General features: G+C 30.7%; 1 protein-coding gene, 1 long non-coding RNA gene and 7 other non-coding genes across 12 annotated transcripts; 8 read left to right on the top strand and 1 right to left on the bottom strand.

Moving 5' to 3' along the window:
* Positions 1 to 1731: 1731 nt before the first annotated feature.
* LOC123884457 (acid phosphatase 1-like) lies at positions 1732 to 4750 on the bottom strand. The gene is made up of 3 exons (XM_045933551.1): positions 4330 to 4750; positions 3836 to 4045; positions 1732 to 1942 (listed from the first exon to the last, which is right to left on the bottom strand). The coding sequence occupies exons 1-3, from the start codon at positions 4707 to 4709 to the stop codon at positions 1765 to 1767; spliced, it is 768 nt and encodes a 255-aa protein (XP_045789507.1). The 5' UTR covers positions 4710 to 4750; the 3' UTR covers positions 1732 to 1764.
* A 1010-nt stretch (positions 4751 to 5760) lies between these two features.
* On the top strand, positions 5761 to 14019 carry LOC123903080. Of its 4 annotated transcripts, XR_006807813.1 has the most exons (6): positions 5814 to 5929; positions 6385 to 6597; positions 7341 to 7976; positions 9480 to 9573; positions 12479 to 12573; positions 12654 to 13878. It is a non-coding gene; the product is annotated as an uncharacterized LOC123903080 (long non-coding RNA). The 4 variants fall into 4 exon arrangements; XR_006807811.1 differs by lacking the exon at positions 12654 to 13878 and having other exon boundaries at positions 6385 to 6561; positions 12479 to 12640; XR_006807812.1 differs by lacking the exon at positions 12654 to 13878 and having other exon boundaries at positions 12479 to 12640.
* On the top strand, positions 6014 to 6094 carry LOC123903454. The gene has a single exon (XR_006808027.1). It is a non-coding gene; the product is annotated as a small nucleolar RNA U31b (small nucleolar RNA).
* On the top strand, positions 7721 to 7795 carry LOC123903391. Its single transcript, XR_006807967.1, has one exon. It is a non-coding gene; the product is annotated as a small nucleolar RNA Z195/SNORD33/SNORD32 family (small nucleolar RNA).
* Positions 8836 to 8979, top strand: LOC123903459. Its single transcript, XR_006808031.1, has one exon. It is a non-coding gene; the product is annotated as a small nucleolar RNA snoR135 (small nucleolar RNA).
* Positions 11095 to 11175, top strand: LOC123903455. Its single transcript, XR_006808028.1, has one exon. It is a non-coding gene; the product is annotated as a small nucleolar RNA U31b (small nucleolar RNA).
* Positions 11770 to 11850, top strand: LOC123903389. The gene has a single exon (XR_006807965.1). It is a non-coding gene; the product is annotated as a small nucleolar RNA Z195/SNORD33/SNORD32 family (small nucleolar RNA).
* Positions 13969 to 14049, top strand: LOC123903453. Its single transcript, XR_006808026.1, has one exon. It is a non-coding gene; the product is annotated as a small nucleolar RNA U31b (small nucleolar RNA).
* A 553-nt stretch (positions 14050 to 14602) lies between these two features.
* LOC123903390 lies at positions 14603 to 14677 on the top strand. Its single transcript, XR_006807966.1, has one exon. It is a non-coding gene; the product is annotated as a small nucleolar RNA Z195/SNORD33/SNORD32 family (small nucleolar RNA).
* The last annotated feature ends 1301 nt before the right edge of the window (positions 14678 to 15978 follow it).

Genomic DNA, 15978 nt, shown 5'->3' with positions numbered 1-15978 from the left:
GGGTGTGAGAGGGATAAGAGTTAAAGATGAAGATGTTATTTGTTCTTCCTAATCTTTCTTTTTTTGTTGTTGCAGATTTTTTTTTATATATAAAAATAATTTGAAATCATTATAACAATAAAAATAAATTAAAATAAAAATAAAATCCACATATGCGTGCCACATCATCGAAAATAAAGATTTCACATCTAGTTGGCAACTTAGGGGGTAATTGAGGGAATCTTCATATTACAGGGGGTAATCACAAAAAAAAATATTGCAGTGGGTAATGCAAAACTCGGCTATTTTGCAGGGGGTAAAACCCTATTTACCCAAAAATATATTAAAAATTGTAGATTAGTTTTCCTTTTTTCAGTTTGTCATAATATAAAATCATTAGTTAGTAAACTAGTACTACTTTTTATCAGTTATAAAATCATTAGTTAGTAATCTGGTAGTACTTTTTATCCCTTTATTTTGTATATAAAAAATTTAATACTTTGTACTATACACAATAATAATCATTTCAGTATTTATTTATTATAAATACAAATTTAAATCTTTATACAATAAGCCTAAAATATTTTAAGTTTAATAAAGAAATAAATAATTTTAAAAATAAATAAGGGTAAATGATCATTTACCCCCCTGCAAAATAAGCAAATTTTCGTTTACCCCCCTGCACAGATTTTTTTTCTGTTTACCCCCTTGCAAAAAATAGATTCCCTCATTTCGCCCCCTGGTGTACAGCAGGACAAGTGACTATGCAAACCTATTGACGTGGCTTGTACATGTGGAAAAAATCATTTATATTTATTTTTTAAATTCCACGTCAGATAATATTTTTTAAAAAAAGAAAAAATATTTTTTTCCTACAAAATAAAAAAAAATTCTGTTTTGTTTCCCCAAAATTTTTTTAAAAAATTCCTACAAAAAAAATTATTATTTTTTTCATACAAATGATTTTAAAAAAATTTCCAACAAAAAAAAAAATTCCTCCCAAAATAAAAAAAAAAAGAATTTTCTTATTTTGCTCCCAAAATAAAGATTTACTCCAAAATAAAGTTTATTTCCGAAATAAAAATTTTAAAGATTTGTTTTCAAACTTTTTGAATTAAAAAAAACATAATCTTTATTTTTTAAAAACAAAACTTTATTTTTTGTTATTCTCTTTGAATTAAAAAAAATAGAAAAAGATTTTCAAAAGCAAACGATTACGGCGATTGAAGATGATTTCGGCGATTGAAGAAGACGACGACGAATACAATCATGACGGTGGAAGCAAACGATTACGGCGAAGATTCTGTTTTTTTTAATTCAAAAAGATTTGAAAATAAATCTTTATTTTTGGAGTAAAATAAGAAAATTCGTTTTTTATTTTATTTTAGGAAAAAAATACTCAATAATTTTGTATGAAAAAAAAAGTTATTTCTAGGAAATGTTTTTTAAAATTTTGAAAAAAAAAAATTCGTTTTCTAAATTTTGTAGGAAAAATAATTTTAATTTTAATTTTTTTAAAAAAATATTATTTGACGTGGAATTTAAAAATAAATATAAATGATTTTTTTCCATGTGTACAAGCCACGTCAGCAAATTTGCACAGTCACTTGTCCTGCTGTACACCCAGGGGGCGAAATGAGAGAATCTATTTTTTGCAGGGGGGTAAACAGAAAAAAAATCTGTGCAGGGGGGTAAACGAAAATTTCCTTATTTTGCAGGGGGGTAAATGATCATTTACCCAATAAATAATTATTTCATCCATATGACACAAGTATACACATTAGTTTAGGCAACATAGTACATTGGATTTGGTAGTTTGAATGTCATTCTAGGACTTGGAATTCCCTCAATACTGCTATATTGGTCACCAAGAATGCCCCAAATGCGATAGCCACCATTCACTAACTTTTTTCTTACATCAGACTTGTACTTTTTCACTGATACAAATTCATTAGCAATATCTCTGCATGCAAAAAGGGGGAAAAATCAGTACAAAAAGTGACAAAACATAACTTATGGATAGCCAGGTTACTCAGTACAAGAAAACATAACTTTTGTTTACTAATTATAGGTGCAAGAAAACATAACTTATTTATATATTTTAAAAATAATTAAATTAAAAAGTCAAATTTGAGTAAAGTAGAAGTGTTGTTAATGGTAAAGGATAAAATGGAATATTTTCCGTCTCTTATAAAGTACTATAAAAGTGGGGAATATTTTCCCTACAAAATAAATTAAAAAAGGGAATATTTTTGTTTCACTATTTATCTAGAATCATTGGTAGAGGCAAAACCTCCAATTGGCAGCTCAATTGGTAGAGGCAAAAAATTCGCTATTTATCTAGAATCATGGGAGACGAGAAGACAATGAGTAAAAAGGCGCTCCCCTATGCTCTCTAGATAAATAGCGAGTTTAAAACTTTGAAGATAGGTAACACGTTTCTTGAACTTCCACTATCAATTGAGCCCAAAGACTACCACTAGAGAGTAGAGATTCTCTCCATTTCTTAAAATAAATGGACATTACAATTACTAAAATTTTGGTGTATAAATATTATATTAACAATTCTCAAAAAACGTACCACTACAAGAAAATCCTTATTTACCGACGAAATTTACTGAGGGTTTAAGCCCTCTGTAAGTTATTGAGGGTTTAAGCCCTCACTAACTAAGAAAACCCTCACAAAGTACTCATACATTAAAAAAAAAATAGTAACTTTTATTTTGTGGCGGCTAAAGCCGCCAGTGAGTGGTTTTGCAAAAAATGTGACATTTTGTGGTGGTCTAGACCGCCAATAAATGTGCTGCAATTTTTTTATTTTTATTTTGATATAATTTGTTGCAGGTAATCTTTTACTCTCTCCCTCATATCTCACCTCCTCAAACCAACCAACCACCAACACAAACTCTTCATTCACGTTCAGAAAATAAAAACACAAACTCTTCATTTCTAATGTTTCTTCTCATCTCTTCTTTTATTTTGTTCTTTTCTCACTATTCTTCCTCTCTCTCTCTACGAACCACACCAACAACAACTACCACACCAAGAACAAATTTCACTCTTCTCATCTCTTCTAATGTTTTCTACCACACCAACAACAAATTTTCACTATTCTTCCTCTCTCTCTCTCTCTGCGAACCACCACCAACAGATCTATTTCACAAATTTTAGATCTATTATGAAGCAATTTTAGATCTATTATGAAGCAATTTTAGATCTCTCTGCTTTCAATTTTTTTTTTAAATTACTAGGGAGTTAATGAAACAATTTGGAAGAAGTTCAAGAGCATGAATTGAATTCTATTTTTGCAGGAACAACAAAAAGACTGAATGAATTTAGGATCTGGATTCAATTTGCCTAAAAAAAGATCGCAAATTGCTTACGGCCAGATCTGCGTAAAGAAGAAGGAATGAATTTTTGATTCTTCAATTTGCGTAACAAAAAAAAAAGCACAGATCTGCTTTCAATTTTTTTAATTTTTTTTTTAAATTGCTTGGAGTTACTGGCGGCTTGGGCCGCCTATAATGGGTCGATGTCCAACTTTCCATTTTGTGGCGGTTTGGGCCGCCAATAAATTTACCGGCGAGTCATTTATTGGCGGAGTCTGACCGCCAGTAAATTTGGCCATTTTCATTAGTTTCTGGCGGTTTTTCCCACTTTTTGAGGGTTTTTGGCCCCCAATAAATGATCTTTTTCTTGTAGTGTACATTTATATTATTCATATATTTCAAAATTATAATAATGAACATCTCTATTTCTTTTGAAAAATGGAGAGATCTCAACTCCCACCGGAGAGATAATATTTATTATACTAAGTGAAAGAAATAAATTAAGAATAATTATTTCTTATACTGACCTAAAGAAAATTTTAGTCCAGCCATAATAACCAACATTGACAAGGTTGTCAACTGTGGCTGATCTTAGATGTTCCCTCCTTGCAGTGATCAAAATAATTTGAATACCTCTTGACTTAAGTTCATTGAATAGCTTCAATGAGTGATCAAGAGCAGTTGCTTTACCCTTTCTCATCCATTCCTCAAGAGATGTCACATTCAATTTATTTCCCCTATAGTCAATTAAAAAAAAAAAAAAAACCACTAAAGCATTACCAGGATTGAATTTGAATAAGGTAAGAGACAATTTTCACCTTACAAGTCAATTTTTTACGATTGAGTTAGGTTCAACTCTCAATTTTAAGGGAAAAAAGAACACTTGAACAATCATGGAAACGTTCTTGGATATAGATATTTAATTTGAACTAAATAGTAACCAAATAATTAGCACATTATTTTTTTAAAAAATAATAATAATTAGCACTGCACATTATTAAAGAGGAAATTTGAAATTTACCCATATTGATTGTTCTTGTAGTAAGGAACAGTTGAAAGAAGAGTATCATCAATGTCAAAAATCCAAGCATCTTTACCATCATTCTTCAAATTGCAACTTGTGCTAAGATAAATCAAACATTCTTCAGTTGCCCTTTCAGAATCAACTTTATATTGTGTGGACTTCATATATTTCCCAATATATTCAATGCATTCTTCAGGCACAACTTCAAATTCTCTAATATTGTGTAACTCAACATTCATTCTCCAACTTTCACAATAATTCTTCAAGCTAATGTTCAATCCATTATGTGATAGCTTCAATATGTTCCAATCTGCAACTACTAATAAAGGAATTAAAAGACATATGAAAACTAAACACCATCCAATTGCTTTCCTCATTTTTTTTTTCTTTGACAAAATGGAATGCAAGCAAGCATGGGTCTTATAGGAAATTAATAATGGAACCAACTACTTAAATTTATATGTGTGTTGTATGAAAATGACTAATAATCAATGTCACATGGATCTTATAAGTAGCCACAAACCTTGACATGCACCACACTCACATGCTGCTTGGTTGGCAAAATCTTAATGAAAACCCAGAGAGAAATGTCAATTATGAGGAGCGACGTGCCTCCATGATTTCTTTGAGGATTTTAAATTTTCACACAACAACCGATCGTTATGGTCCAGTGGTGATTGATGCTGACTTGGTAGGATTACGGTTCAATCCCCGCGACTACGATCAGGAGGGAGCTGAAACCACTTAATGTCAGAACTGACCTCCGACCGAGTACTGTGGTGAAAAAAATTCACACAAGACATAATGACTCTGTTTGGCAAAAACAGTGGATAGCTGATAAGATAGCTGATGTCTAATAGCTTATTGTTGATATGGTTGTTGATTGATGGCTGATAAGCGGGAGGGTTCCAGAGGGTGTTCGAGATGAGCGACCGCACATGGGCCCATAATATTAGGGACACCAATTTTTTTCACTTAGTGTGTGTTTATGTGCGTGCGTACAATCGGGCATGCGTGCTTCTATGTGTTAAAATAAATAAAATAAATAATTATTAAATTAAATTTTAAAATAAACTTAGACTCTTATGATCTTGATAGTGAAATCTATTTGAAAAATTAATAATTATCAAAGAAATTTTAACAATTCAAAGCATAATTTTTAACTTTTTTTTTCACGTTATATATTTTTTATATGACTTATAAAATAAATGGGACACCAAAATTATAATTTGCATAAAGCACTTAAAATCTCTTTCTTTCCGTTATCAATCTTTTCTCTTGCTTTCTTTCCTCATACTTTCTTTTGCCATCCAAACAAAGCCGTTGTTTTCTATCAATCCTTTTTCATCTATTCCAAACGCTCAATTGCTAAACTATCCCCGTTCGGTTTTGATTGGAATTGGAATTCCATCGCCGCATTTAGTTATTCTCAAAACCCTAATCCGAACCCCACTTCTCAGTCCTTATAAATATATCCCCAAACACAAACCCTAATTGCACCAATTGTTTCTACCAGCAAATAATTCATCCCAACCAATCTCAAATCAATGTAAGAATTTCTCCATCATCACTTTCTCCTATTCCAATCTCATTTTCTGTAAGTTAATTTCAAGCTCTATTATATCAAATTATTATCAAATACATTCTATGATATGACTTTATAAATTCATGATTATTATGAGGATATGATGATAGTAATTGTCGCCCCAGTCTTAATTTGCACTATCAAGTGTAACATGGTGACTGACATTTTATCTGATCCTCTTATTATAGTTTTATAATTTTTAGTTTCAATTTCATTATACTCAAATTAATTAAATTTTGCTTGTGTTTGTTTATTTTTGTTTTAATTTAATTCTCAATTTGCAACATTGATTCATTGGGATATGAGGATAAAATCTTTAAATGTGACGTCCAGTCTTACTGTGAATTTCATATTTGGTGAAAGATCGACTATCTGATCCCATCTTACCGATTTTAATTTTTTAATGTCAAATAATTTTTGTTTTAGTTAAGAAAATAACTTTTTTTTTTTTGGTTGTCTTTGTTTAGATTTAGTGTATGTTTGGATTCTGGTGAGTTTGGAAAAATCACGGCCAGCCATGATATTGAAAAAGCTACACTCATTGCATTTGGTGGCATGTGTTTTACAAATGGAAACCTTTCTGCTTGAGACTTCTCTTTATATCTATGGAGATGCGCTCCAATGTATTTGGCTCACAGATTTATGTAGTTGTTCATAACTCATCTCCTTAAATAATCCATGTAATCTGTACATTACTTGAAAATTGATCTTTTTATTATTTTCTGGCAAAAAAAGTAAATCGCACTTAGTTCTTCTTGTTAGCATTGTTTAACAAAAATTGTTTCCAGGATTTTATCTGTGCGTATATCAAGTGTAAAGCCTTTCTGCTTGAGGCTTCTCTTTAAATCTATGGAGATGTTCTCCAATGATATTGGCTTACAGTTTCAATTTTTTCTGGTCCAGTTTTTACCATATGTTGTCTGTATTCTGTCCAGCTAAAACCCTTTCTGATCGAGCATATTTGTTTATCCATGGAGATGTTCTCCAATATGATTGGTTTATAATTTCCCTTTTTCCTGAATCCTTTTTCAAAATGTTGTAATTTCATTTCTTTTGTGCATAGTAAGATAGAGGTCTGTTTGTTCTTGGCTTAGACGCTAGTTTTGGTAAAAGTGTTTAGTTTGGTTTTGTTGTTTACTTGTTTGATCTTGATGATTGTATAATTGGTACCTGGTTATCTAAGCAACCCTGCTTGTTTTTTTGTTGTTGATATTCTTGGCTTTTAAAAAAATGCATTTCTACTGTGAATAGTTCTGCAAACATTAATAGCCAAGTGAATTTTTGGTAGAATTTACCATTTTATGTTAGTTAGTGCACTTCAGAATAACCAAAATTGTAAGATGATAATATTATCATCCTCTTATTCTAATTTATTTACCGTGTAATTACATGCTTATTTTTTGCATTTTGGTTATATTTGCAGATGTTTTGAACCCGTGACTAGAAGGCAGATGCATTATGGAAGTTAATTTTTTGATCTTTTTGTAACTCTGAATAGAATAGTTTTCTTTTTTAAGACAATGAATGAACATCTTTTTATCTATCCATAATTTTGGTTTGAATCTTAATCTCAAATAGATTTTTCCCTTAAAAATGATTTACATTGGGTTCCATTGTTTTCCTCTTAAAAATGATATTGAAAAAGCTACACTCATTGCTTTTGCAAAATCACACATGCATTTGGTGGCATGTGTTTTACTAAATTTGTTTGAAAAATCATGCCATTTAGATTTTTATATAGCATATGTTTTGTTTAGTCATGATTTAATTTTAAATAAAGATAGTTTTTTGGCATGAAATGCAAGGAGATATGATGATATTTATCCAACGGTTCTGTTATAGATGATGAAACAAACATGCACTACCATCTGATCTTTTGCAAGTTTTTTTAAAGCATTCATAAGTCTCTAGATTTCTTGAATTAAGCCTTTTTTTCTCACTTTATGTATATTTATTTGCCTATGGTATCTGATGTCCAGAATTCGGACTTCTGTCTTGTCGCTGGACATTTCGTTTTTACGGGCATACATTGAACTTTTACAGGTCTTGCGACACAGAGGTTTTCTACAATATTAGCCTACTGTTACTAATTCCATGTTTATATTTTTTACATATATTTATAAAAGAGAAGTTGTTCTCTTAACATATATAGATCTTGAAATTGTCATCTTTACAGCGAGCTAGTTATTCATACTTGACTTTCTCGTGTCTGAGGATGACAATATCATCTTCACATCCATTGATGCCACGCTTTGTTTGCCAAGGAAACAAAATTTCCTTGTTTACCTAGGTGTTGATGGTACATTTTCTTTACAATGCCCACTTAGTTTTATTAACTCAATCTAGGAGTCAAAGTAGTTAGTTATCAAAGTTTTTTGTTTTTCCACCTCTTGTAAACTATCTACCCTTCTTGGATTATGTTGTGTCTGTGTTGATACTTCAAAACTTGTAGTTGAGTTTGTTTGTATTTTATTTGTTGAAAATTGTGATTTATGATTGTGTAGGAGCCTTGAGTTTTTAGGAACAATTGTTACAATTATATTGTAATTTGTTTTCTTTTGATACATGAGCATTACCATCTTCCGACTGCTTTGTTCATTAGCTTTGAGGAGTTCATTTTTATAATTGCTCTAAATAAATGTTTGATGGAATTAGTTAGGCTTCTTGCGCTGATTGTAAATGTGCTTGGAGTTTGGATTATTCCTACATTTTGTGTTTTTCAATTCTATCATTTGAGGTGTTTTTACTTTTTAACTTGTTTCCTTGAAATTTATTCTTTGAACAAAGTTTTTCACCGTAATTTTTTGGTGAACAAAATATTGTAACTTGTTTTGTTTAGATATGATCATTAGGTTTGAGGAGTTCATTTTGATTATGCTCTAAATGAATATTTGTTGAAATAGATGATGTTTTGTTAACAAGCAGGGATAGTGTGTATCGGTGTTTTGCTATGATCAAATGCATTCTTCCGAAAGTGTTCCCTAGCAATATTAATTTTGGAAAATGGGCAGTTGTGTTTCATTTTAAAGTTGAAAATCACAACAATCATTTTCCCTACATTTACAACCCCCATTTTGTTAATCTTTTACAAAGTTGTTCTCTTAACATTTATAGATATTGTTTGTTTCACCCATTTTGGGTTAATGTTTTCATAATCTAATTCATAAAATGAAATTGATTGTTCAGGTATGAACTTTGATTCTCTTCATGTCCTGAGTCACGATTCACTCAGAAGATGCACATTTTGCTGGTTTAGCAGTGTGTCATGATACGTGCACATCCAATTATTAATTGGAATGAAGTGTGTAATGATTTGATACTGGTTCATCGTACCAGCTATATCAAGCCATATTATCGAATATATCGAGTTGGATCTCTTGTGGGATCTTTCTTTTCGCAATTCGATACTTTATTTTCCCTCAATTTTCTCATTCTTTTTTATTTGTCTTCAATCAACCATGTTTTTACTATCTGTTGATGTTTAATAAGAGTAAGGTAATGGATTTTGATAGTTTTTCAACAAAGGTTGCTGGTAATGTAGTGTGGAAATTTTCTTTTTCAGGTTTCTCTGCACTTCCCATGACCAGCTACATTTAGAGCTTCCAACCACCCCTACCCGGATGATTTCTTTTCTGTATCTTATCATCCCTGTCAAGGTTGGAACATTTTGGATTTTTTTTTTTTGAAGTTTATATCACTTTGTATAATTGGTGTCTTTTGTGGTGCCATATTTCAGCAATTAGTTGGATAAATATAAAATAGTTAGAACTCACTGCCTTTTTTTATTTTATTTTATTTTCTGTTTTGCATTTTAAGTTTTTGGTTCTCTGATATATACTTTACTGACTCCAGACTTAAGTCATGTGTCCTTCTATCATACCATTGTTGATACAGTTACTAGTCTGGAAAATTAACGAGTCCATCGTTACAGATGAAGTTTTCTTTGTGCTTGCATCTGCTCCATTTGGACTCTACAGTTCTATGTCCTCAACTATGTTCGCTTGTTGTTATGGTTCTGTTTGGTTGGAAGAAAAGAAATGGGAAGGAAGGAAAATACGGAAACCGAAGAATGAACTTGGTCTAAATTGTAGTTTAAGTTCACTCATTGGTTTCCGTGTTTTCCTTCCTTCACACTTTCTTTCCTTCCAATCAAACGGAGTGTACATGAAGTTTTCTATAGCAAAATATATTCTTAAATGTGGGTCTCTCACTTTGGATTAAGGTCCCACATAAAGTGATGAGACCCACATGACTCTCATTCAATTAGAAAGTGAGTGTTAGAGAGAGAGTTGCTAGCACTCCTTTCATGTGTTTTAAGCATTTTTGGTCATTATTTGTTGAAACATAGACTTACATCACGGTTAAATAGCACAAATGCTACACATTCATTATAATCAATAGATAGAATCTCGATAATAATATCTAAGTGAAACTATATCAATTATTGATATTATTGGTTGTACAAAAAGTTATGCATGAAACATAAACATTGAAAATTAAAGAAATATTACCTATAAGATATATTCCTAATTCATAATAACATGCTTGTTGCACTTTTCGCAGTAATACATTTTAAAGTTAAGGTAAACAGATTTACTATAAACACATACAATATATCCCTTTTTTGGGTTAGTATGCTAATGCCAAAAATGATCACAATTAGTGGTATACTGTCTGTGTATGCAGCAAACTTGTTTATTTAAACTCCAAAATATATTTCTTCGAAAAATGCAACAAACATATAATATGAATATACTTTGTAGGTATATAGATATATTTCTCTATTTTTATGTTTTAGTTACTGCACTATTTTTTGAATAAACAATAATCATAGTAATTGGTATTTGTTTCATTTAGATTCTATATCAAAGGTTTGGTGCAATTTTTGTGTTGTTTGATTGCGATGTAAGTATTACTTTCATCCAATCATGTGCAGAAGTGAATCACATGGTAATATTGTGATCTGTGTGAAGTAATTTTGTAAATTCTGATCTTATTTTATCTGTTAGTATTATTCATGATCTGTGTGAAGTAATTTTGTAAATTCTAAGTGGTAACATTACTAACAAGACTTATTATCGAATAATCTGTTATTACATCTTCACATTTTTTTTAATTCTGCCTATTGAATTATTGAATACATTCTTTGATATAACTTAGTAAATTCGCAAAGAATTGGATGTGATGATAGTAATTGTCGCCCCAGTCTTAATTTGCACTTTCAAGTGTAACATGGTGACTGACTTATTATCTGATCCTGTTATTTTATCTTATATTTTTAAGTGTTAATTTCATTATACTCAGAATGGAACAAATTTTGTTTTGTTTATTTTTTTTTTATATTTAAAATACCTTGCAGTTTGCAACATTAATACATAGGGATTTGTGGATAACATCTTTAAATGTGACGTCCAGTCTTACTGTGAATTTCATACTTGGTGAAAGATCGACTATCTGATCCCATCTTGGTGAAATGATCGCATCATGTAGTTTTTTAATATCAAATAAATTTTGTTTTAGTTTTAAGAAATTAACTTTTTTTTTTTGCTTTTTTTTGTGTTGAATTTGGCAAAAACATAGTTGCAATTTGCAAAAGCTACTTTTTAGAGCTTCAACAAAATTGCGGTGCCTCCCTAATTTTGACAAACCCATTGAGTATTTGATTTGATGACATGTTTTTTATACCAGTCTTATTTAACTTTGATGATATGTTTTTTACTATTTTTGTTTTTAAAAATTTTGCCATTTAGATTTTTATATAGCATATGTTCATTTAAAGATGATTTACTTTTTTTTTTTTTGAAACCTAAAGATGATTTACTTTTAAATATAGTATGTTTGCATGAAATGCAAAGAGATATGATGATATTTATCCAACGGTTCTGTTATTACTATAGATAATGAAACAAACATGCACTACCATCTGATCTCTTCCAAGTTTTTGAAACCATTCATAACTCACACCAGATTTCTTGAATTATGCATTTTTTATTTCTCATTTTTTGTTTTGCTCTTAACTTTTGTGTATATTTGGATATGGTATCTGATGTCCAGAATTTGGACTTTTGTCTTGTAGCCGAACATTTCGTTTTTATGGGCATACAGGGAACTTTTACGGGTCTTGTGACACATGGGTTTTCTTCAATATAAGCCTACTGTTACTAATTCCCTGTTTATATTTTGTATTTTAAAAAGTGAAGGGTTATGCTAATTCTTTTTTTTCTCTTTATTCTGATGCATACTCAAAGATTTTCTGGCTTTAATCATGGTCCTGTGTTAATTTAATAATGCACAAAGTGAACTTGGGTTAGGTGTATAAATTTTTTTACAAAGTTAGTTTTGGTGTAAGGCTGAGGGGTGTCTTGACTCTGAATTTTCCATGTTGTTATGGCTCTTGTCCGAGTACAACTTATTCTTGGGTCTGCGTAGTCGCAATATATTTTTGCCGATTCAAAAACAAGTTTTCCTATGTTTTTTTTTTATTTATCTTCAGTCAACTACTTTAACTATCAGTTATTATTTAATAAGAGGAATGATTGGGGTTTGATATACTTTACACAGATTGTCGGGATGGTAATGTGGAGATCTTTTTCTTTTGGGTTTCTCTAAACCTCCCATGACCAGCTACATTAGAGCCTCCGAATCCAATCTTTCAGGTTTCTGTACCTTCCATTTTCTGTTTTGCATTTTGGTTTTTAAGTTTTTGGTTCTCTGATATATACTTTACTGACTCCAGACTTAAGTCATGTGTCCTTCTATCATACCATGGTTGATACAGTTACTAGTCTGGAAAATTAACGAGTCCATCGTTACAGATGAAGTTTTATTTGTGCTTGCATCTGCTCCATTTGGACTCTACAGTTCTATGTCCTCAACTATGTTCGCTTGTTGTTATGGGTCTGTTTGGTTGGAAGAAAAGAAATGGAAGGAAGGAAAATACGGAAACTGAAGTGTATGTGAAGTTTTCTATAGCGAAGTATATTCTTAAATGTGGGTCTCTCACTTTGGATTAAGGTCCCATATAAAGTGATGAGACCCACATGACTCTCACTCAATTAGAAAGTGAGAGTTAGAGAGAGTCTTGCTAGCATTCCTTTCATGTGTTTTAAGTATTTTTGCTCATTATTTCTTGAAACATACACTTACGATCAAATAGCACAAATGCTACACATTCATTACTATCAATAGTTAGAATCTTGATATAATATCTAAGTGAAATTATATCAATTATTGATATTATTGGTTGTACAAAAAGTTATGCAGGAAACATAAACATTGAAAATTAAAGAAATATATATTCCTAAAGAAATATATATTCCTAATTCATAATAACATGCTTGTTGCACTTTTCGCAGTAGTACATTTTAAAGTTAAGGTAAACAGATTTACTATAAACACATACAATATATCCCAATTTTCTGGGCTAGTATACCAATGCCAAAAACGATCACAATTAGTGGTATGCTGTCTGCGTATGCAGCAAACTTGTTTATTTAAACTCCAAAATATATTTCTTCGAAAAATGCAACAAACATATAATATGAATATACTTTGTAGGTTATTCAAAAAAGAATTTACTTTGGAGGAATACAGGTATATTTCTCTATTTTTATGTTTTAGTCACTGCACTATATTTTTTGAATAAACAATAATCATAGTAATTGGTATTTGTTTCATTTAGATTCTATATCAAAGGTTTGGGTTCTTGATAACATGTTGGTGCAATTTTTGTGTTGTTTGATTGCGATGCAAGTATTATTTTAATCCGATCATGTGCAGAAATGGATCGCATGGTAATATTACTCTTGAAAATGCTGGAAAACCACTCTTCACTCATTCCAATTCCGATCTTATTTTATCTGTTAGTATTATTCGTGATCTGTGTGAAGTAATTTTGTAAATTTTAAGTGGTAACATTACAAACAAGACTTATTATCAAACAATCTGTTGGTATTTCTTCACTTTGTTTTTTTGTTTTTTGTTTTTAATTCTGCTATTGAATTATTTTATTGGACATTCGTTGATATAACTTTGTAAATTCACAAAAAATTGGATGTGATGATAGTAATTGTCGCCCCAGTCTTAATTTGCACTTTTAAGTGTAACATGGTGACTGACTTATTATCTGATCCTGTTATTTTATCTTATATTTTGTAGTGTCAATTTCATTATACTCGGATAAAATAAATTTTGGTTGTTTTTTCTTGTTGGTTTTACTTCTTTTTTTTTTATATACTATTTAAAATACCTTGCATTTTGAAACATTAATACATTGGGATATGAGGATAACATCTTTAATGTGACGTCCAGTCTTACTGTGAATTTCGTACTTGGTGAAAGATCGACTATCTGATCCCATCTCCAGATTTTAGTTTTTTAATATCAAATAAATTTTGTTCTAGTTTAAAGAAATTAACTATTTTTTTGCTGTGCTTTTGTGGTGAGTTTGGCAAAATCATAGTTGCAAATTGCAAAAGCCACTTTTTAGAGTTTCATCATAATTGCAGTGCCTCCATGATTTTGACAAACCCGTTGAATGTTTGGTGACGTGTATTTTATACCTAATCTTGTTTAACTTTGATGACATGTTTTTTACTAAAAAAATTTGCCATTTAGATTTTTATATTGCATATGTTCATTTAAAGAGGATTTACTTTTAAATATAGTGTGTTTACATGAAATGCAAAGAGATATGATGATATTTATCCAACGGTTCTGTTATAGATGATGAAACAAACATGCACTACCATCTGATCTCTTCCAAGTTTTTGAAATCATTCATAACTCACCAGATTTCTTGAATTATGCATTTTTTTTTGTTTTGCTCTTAACTTAAGGGGTTAGGTTAATTTTTTCTTTTCTCTTCATTCTAATTCAGACTCAAAAACAAGTTACCTTGTTTTTTTTTATTTATCTTTAGTCAACTACTTTACACAGATTGCCGGGACTGTTAACATTGAGATCTTTTTCTTTCGGGATTCTCTGCACCTCCCATGACCAGCTACATCAAAGCCTCTGATCTTTCAGGGTTTTGTAACATGTTATCCATGTAAAGGTTAGGGCATTTTGGTTTTTCTTCTATATCTTGATTCTGTTTTTGGAAGTTCAGTTCATTTTAAAACTTGAGTGTATTTTGATACTGAAACCATCTTTAAGCAACTAATTGGATAAATATAAAATATTTTGAATACAGTTGTATATTGTTAGTGTCTCCAGACCTCATCCTCAACATACTATGGTTGATGCAGTTACTAGTCTGGGAGATTAATGAGTCCATACTATGTTTAACCAGGCTCTGATACCACTGAAGAGAAATCGTGTTCATAAAGGCAGCGGAAAATAATTTATTTTTTATTATTTCCTTTTCTTGGATCATTAAGAATTTGAAATGAATTAGTGATGGAATTGTTACCTCTTAATTGCAGAAAAAAAATCTCGATCACAGCAAAGCAACGTAGCAGTGCCTCTACTCGTCCAAACAAACAGTTCTCTTTGATCCTCTGATCCGCTTGGCTAGCACCGGAAACTAGAGGAGAACTGTTCGTGTGGGCGAGTAGAGGCACTGCTCCGTTGCTTTGCTGTGATCGAGATTTTTTTTTTTTGCATTTCAAGAGGTAACAATTCAATCACTGATTCATGTCAAGTTCGCAATGATCCAAAAAAGGAAATCGGAAATTTTTATTTTCTGCTGCCTTTATGAACATGATTTCTCAAGAGTGTTGTCAACAAAAAAGAAGAATGAGATTTTATTGTGCCACTGATATTAATCTTATTCAAATTTATTCTCTTTGCAGATGTTGTTATTGTTAACCCAAGCGTGAGATGAAAGGTTTTTAAATTGTCATTCATTTTGCATATTTTTGCAATGTGCTGATCGTTGGCCTAGACCAAGAAATTGGCCTTTTTTTGCTTGATTCTCTCAATAATATGAACATTGACCTTATTTTTATTATATTGGGAGAATCAATTATACAAAAAGTTATGCTTGAAACTTATAACATTGAAAACTAAAGAAAAATACATATATAAAATATGTTCATAACTTGTTTGTTACATTTCTC

Source organism: Trifolium pratense, linkage group LG1 (assembly GCF_020283565.1).
Source record: "Trifolium pratense cultivar HEN17-A07 linkage group LG1, ARS_RC_1.1, whole genome shotgun sequence".
Lineage (NCBI taxonomy): Eukaryota > Viridiplantae > Streptophyta > Magnoliopsida > Fabales > Fabaceae > Trifolium > Trifolium pratense.
This window is presented reverse-complemented; position numbering and strand designations above follow the sequence as displayed.

What these genes read in the sequence shown, in the direction of transcription:
- LOC123884457 (XM_045933551.1), bottom strand. Translation starts at nt 4,709, where the DNA reads ATGAGGAAAGCAATTGGATGGTGTTTAGTTTTCATATGTCTTTTAATT. An exon ending in TACAAGAACAATCAATATGG is followed by an intron (nt 4,046 to 4,329) that starts GTAAATTTCAAA and finishes AATTGACTATAG; the next exon opens with GGGAAATAAATTGAATGTGA. An exon ending in TGGACTAAAATTTTCTTTAG is followed by an intron (nt 1,943 to 3,835) that starts GTCAGTATAAGA and finishes TTTTGCATGCAG; the next exon opens with AGATATTGCTAATGAATTTG.